The sequence below is a fragment of the Littorina saxatilis genome, linkage group LG5, assembly GCF_037325665.1.
Source record: "Littorina saxatilis isolate snail1 linkage group LG5, US_GU_Lsax_2.0, whole genome shotgun sequence".
In the NCBI taxonomy this organism is placed as follows: Eukaryota; Metazoa; Mollusca; class Gastropoda; order Littorinimorpha; family Littorinidae; genus Littorina; species Littorina saxatilis.
Genome location: NC_090249.1, coordinates 53,588,872 through 53,593,871, shown reverse-complemented (window position 1 = coordinate 53,593,871; position 5,000 = coordinate 53,588,872). Strand labels below are relative to the sequence as shown.

The 5,000-nt window shown below is 41.7% G+C and overlaps 1 protein-coding gene across 1 annotated transcript in view; it reads left to right on the top strand.

Annotated features, from left to right (window-relative positions):
• Window positions 1-3,098: 3,098 nt before the first annotated feature.
• LOC138967436 (uncharacterized) overlaps window positions 3,099-5,000 on the top strand; it is a 24,717-nt gene continuing 22,815 nt past the window's right edge. The window contains exons 1-2 of the mRNA XM_070339981.1: window positions 3,099-3,240; window positions 4,348-4,481. Coding sequence (XP_070196082.1) covers window positions 3,134-3,240; window positions 4,348-4,481 — 241 coding nt within the window. The 5' untranslated portion in view covers window positions 3,099-3,133. The remainder of the gene's footprint in view (window positions 3,241-4,347; window positions 4,482-5,000) is intronic.

Here is a 5,000-nt window from a genome sequence, read left to right as displayed (position 1 = left end):
GGATTATTATTCAGTCTCCCCCAGGCTCTGCTACGATATCGCGATAGGAGAAAAATCCCGTGAAGAAGGAATGTTAGCTTGCGTGATGACTTGAAATAAGCGTCGGCCGTGAGAGGGATCAGGAAATCCTCGTAATGACAGCCCGGCTATAGTTGTCTCAATACTTTCCATGACATGCTTTGACTGTGCTGGTGCAAATACGTGTTGTTATGTGTGTTGCAAGTGCAGTGTTATGTAACCTCGTCATCTTTAAACAAAATCTTGTTTTATGTATTTTTTTAGTTTTGAATAATGTTTTCAGAAAGACTTAAGAGAATCGAGACGATGGTGATGGTGTGTGTGTGTGTGTGTGTGTGTGTGTGTGTGTGTGTGTGTGTGTGTGTGTGTGTGTGTGTGTGTGTGTGTGTGTGTGTGTGTGTGTGTGTGTGTTACACACTTGCATGTTTGGGTGTGCATGATCTCAGTGGATGCCTTTTGACCGCAATATCAGGATGAATTACCAACGTAGGTTAATACAATATTGGTATGTTATGTATCCTCTATTACTAGTGTGTGTGTCTCTCTCTCTGTTTCTCTCTCTCTCTCTCTCTCTCTCTCTCTCTCTCTCTCTCTCTCTCTCTCTCTCTCTCTCTCTCTCTCTCTCTCTCAGATATTTGTCTTATTTGATAAAGTAAATGTTTTTTTTATTGATTTTGTCTTGAAAGATTTTTGTTGTTGTTTTTGTTTTTTGTATTTAACATGCCCCTCCCTCTTTGTTTGGTATAATATACACAGACCCTTTTCGGACTTAAACCAAACAACCATTTAGAGGTGTGATTATCTATGCAATGTTTTGCTTGTTTGATCGATTTCCCTTTAAATGCAATGTATGGCTAAGAGCATAGTGTTTTAAACTGTGTTGCGTCAATGCAATTTCCTTTTATATGCAATGCATTTTCTGTACATAATTATGTATGTGTTCTTAGTTTAGTTATCTGCTAAAATGTAGAAGTGTTCTGTTTGTTTTTAGTTAGTCCCTCTATAGGGCGAGTGTTTGGTGTAAAAAAGCAGACCACTGCTTAATCTATTACCCTCGTTAGATAAATAATTGTCATTGCCATTGTCATTGTCTCACGCTCGCTCTACCGCTTTCTCTCAAACATTTTATTTACAATGACTTGAAAGTCAATAACTATATTGTTTCGTCTGTAATGAAACGGTGCGCCCGTGTTTTGATTCTTCGTGTTCTTGTATGCATTGCTTACAACGTTAATGCCACGCATTGTACAAAGTCAAAGGAACCGATCACCGATCAGCCGAAGACACCGAAGCAAGGGAGGTAACACACAACTCAGGCAAAACCCTGACGCGGGAATTTGGTACAGGGTAACGTCCCTGAAGAATAATACCTATTAGAAAGTCAAACTTCGAGTTTGTTTCTCACGTATACTACATGCCTCCCATTGATGTAAAATAATACCTCAGTAAGGTTTGCACTGTGACATTGCGTATGCTAATAATTCATCAGTTGCCTCTGGGCTGTGCTTGACCATACTATTAACCTACGAGGCAGGGTCCAAATACAATAATCAAATGTGATGTCCGCGTAGACGTTTTGGCGAATCTGGCTCAAATTACAACATCCTATAGAATTGTTTGTATGTGTCTTAATAGCTGTCAAACATGAAATGTATTTGTCTGTAATCGTTAATGAAAATGACACTAAGTACGATATCCAATACATTTCTGAGCCGCGAGTGAGTGAGTGAGTGTGTGTGTGTGTGTGTGTGTGTGTGTGTGTGTGTGTGTGTGTGTGTGTGTGTCTGTGTGTCTGTGTGTCTGTGTGTGTGTCTGTGTCTGTGTGTGTGAGAGAGTGTAAGTGTGTGTGTGTGTGTGTGTGTGTTTGTGTGTGTGTGGGAGTGTGTGTGTGTGTGTTTGCGTGTGCGTGTGCGTGTGTATCAGTGTGTCAGTGTGCGCGTCTGTGTCTGTTTTCATAACGAGAAAGTTTATAAGACGGGTGAAGCATATATAGTTTCCTTGCTCATTATTTTGTTTTAAGCTCCCGTCAAATATAATATTTTTTGCTTGAGTTCGTGTCTTCGTTGCATACTGTTAATTGTAACATGTCATGTATTTTGAATAAAATTTTGTTTAAACCAAATATAATATAATTATGCTGCATTATGCGGAATTAGCAGTGCACAGAACATACATTTTATTCAGCAAGGACGCGACCCGTGTTCATAAGACTCGGCTCATTATATACATTATATATTTAACTAATGTGTAGACCTGCTAGTGCCTAACACTCAACCACAAGATCAAGTGCCCACGGAAAAGATCCTGTAATGCATGTCAGAGTTCGGTGGGTTACATAAACACGAAAATACCAAGCTTGCATCCCCCAAAATGCGGCGTGTGGTGGCCTAAATGGCGGAGTTAAAACGATAATGCACGAGTACAGGAGTGCACATGGGAGTTTCAGCCCATGCATGTAGAAGAACAAAAGCAAAGAGAAGGACAGAATATAAACCTGCTACATGGATTCGTCTTTTTCAGCCGTATAAATAGGACAGTTTCTTCATGTTTGTGGGAAGAGAACAGGAGATCCGGATTGCGTAAACTCTTAAGTCAAACAAACAACCAGTCAGACAACCTACCAATCAACCAACCATCCAGCCAACCAAACAAGCAAGCAAACAACCAACGAAACAAACCAATGTACACAGACACAGGACTAAGTACTCGGTACGTGAGCAGATCTCGTCCACACACACACACACACACACACACACACACACACACACACACACACACACACATACACACACACACATACATATTTTTTAGTTCCTTCATTTTAATATTAAATTCCCCATCCCCCCTCACCAACCCCCCTCCCCACACACACATCCAAAAAGGGCAGATAGATAAAAGTTCAGACACAGCAAGAAAACTAAAGAAGAAGAAAATCAATAGTAGGAATTAAACACGATATAAGTCTTAACAGTGAAAGAACGCAAAGCAAGGAGATAAACTCTATCTTGCAGAACAATTTGTCGGGAAATGGCACAACCCTATTTTTTAGAGATTGTCAGCCCACAAGTAAACGGACATGAACGGTACGACGACAGTATATTAAGAAGAGTTCTACATGCTGGCAAAACAGAAACCGGTCTTATCTTTTTCTTGGCGGTCTGACTCTACGACTGTCAGCATGAAAGTGTGTTTACTTGGACTTCTTTCTTTGTCTATCGCTGGGTAAGTATTGGATTGAATTGAATTGAACTTTTTTTTTCTTTTTTTTTATTCTCTTTTTTTGAGTTTTTAAAACTTTCTTCGAGGGTAACAACATAAGCAATGTAAACATGCTTTTTTTGTATCCGGCCCTCGCCCATTGAGGGTAACTCGATTAATAATAAGAGAGACTTGACTTGTACAGATCAATTGTAGGGGTTGGGGTAAATCATTTGTTTAGTTTTCTTGAATTATTCAGTTTGAAATTTGAGGCAATGAGTGTAGGTGCATTCCCTTACATAATTCTATGCATCATTGCACCTTTAATTGTTATAGGTAAATCTTAATTTGATAGGAAGAATCTTTAATCTTGTATAAGCAGACGTAGAGAGAGATGGTTTTTTTAAGATAATTTATTTACCAGCTCGTCTATGAAAAGAGCCCAAAGTGTGTCAAAGTGTTTGCACTCGCAGAGTCCCACACTGTGGAAGCATAGACAATAGTTGATTGAATATGTGCTTATGCAAAACATATTTGCAATTTGTAAGTATTCAAAACAAGGTAGCAAATAAGCGTGTGTGCGTGTGTGTGTGGTGTGTGTGTGTGTGTGTGTGTGTGTATGTGTGTGTGTGTGTGTGTGTGAGCGTGCGCGTGTGTTCGTGTAAGTGTATGTGTGTGTGTGTGTGGTGTGTGTGTGTGTGTCTGTCTGTTTGCGTTCGTGTGTGTGTTTTAATTTAAAAATGAAGGAAATACAAAATGTGTGTGGGTGTATGCGTGCGTGCGTGTGCGCGTGTGTGCGCGCGCGCGCGTGTGTTTGTGTGTGTGTGTGTGTGTGTGTGTGTGTGTGTGTGTGTATGTGTGTGTGCGTGTTTGCGTGCATGCACGTGTGTGTGTACGTGTACGTGTGTGTGTGTGTGTGTGTGTGTGTGTGTGTGTGTGTGTGTGCGTGTGTGTATGTGTGTGCGGAATATTACAAGATCGTGACTCTAACTCTTAAGAAAGAATAGCTTAGTGTGCACACGTGTAGCAAGTGCGTTGTTTTATGTGATTTATTCTACTGCACCGCGACCAAATCTCTTTAAAGGAGATAAAAAAAAGTCGTATTACAATCTTATGCCGGACGCCTTACAGGGTGTGCTGGTCTTCGCCTGAGTGCCAGTGGAATGGCGTGTACATGAACTCCGCCTGTCAGTGTTACGAAGGTTTCACAGGGACCCACTGTGATCACGACTGTGGCTGCGAGGGGCATGGGGTCTGCAAATCGGGTAGGGAATATATGTCATTTCTCCCGCCCCCCCCCCCCCCCCCCCCGCCCCCGATACCCATGAAGACCTTGCTTTTTCAAGTTTTTTGTTCATAACGTCCGGAAATGTACCACCATTTTTTTTAAATCCCCCCCCCCCCCCCCCTTTCAGACCTCTTTTCTCAGTTGTATGCTTTTAATTTTTTGTTTTAGTTCTTGTGACAGGGGAGGCTACCGCTCCTTTCACAGCAGACTCTGCACCCGAGTTGTTGGCCTTTAAGTCAACACCTCTGGATTGTGGAATTCTGTTTGTGATGGGGTCTGGTGGTTTCCGATTGTCTGTATGTTCATGGAAACCTTCGGGTTTGCATAACAGTTTTTATAGGGCTAAGAAATTAGCCCTAACATTTTCAATCCTGTTTGATTGCACTTCGCCTCCCGAGGTGATCGTAGTGTTACGGCACTCGGTTACATTCTAATAGGGGGATGACGAGGGGGAGGAGTGGGGAGGGGGGTGGGCGGGATTCCGTTGTATCTGGTA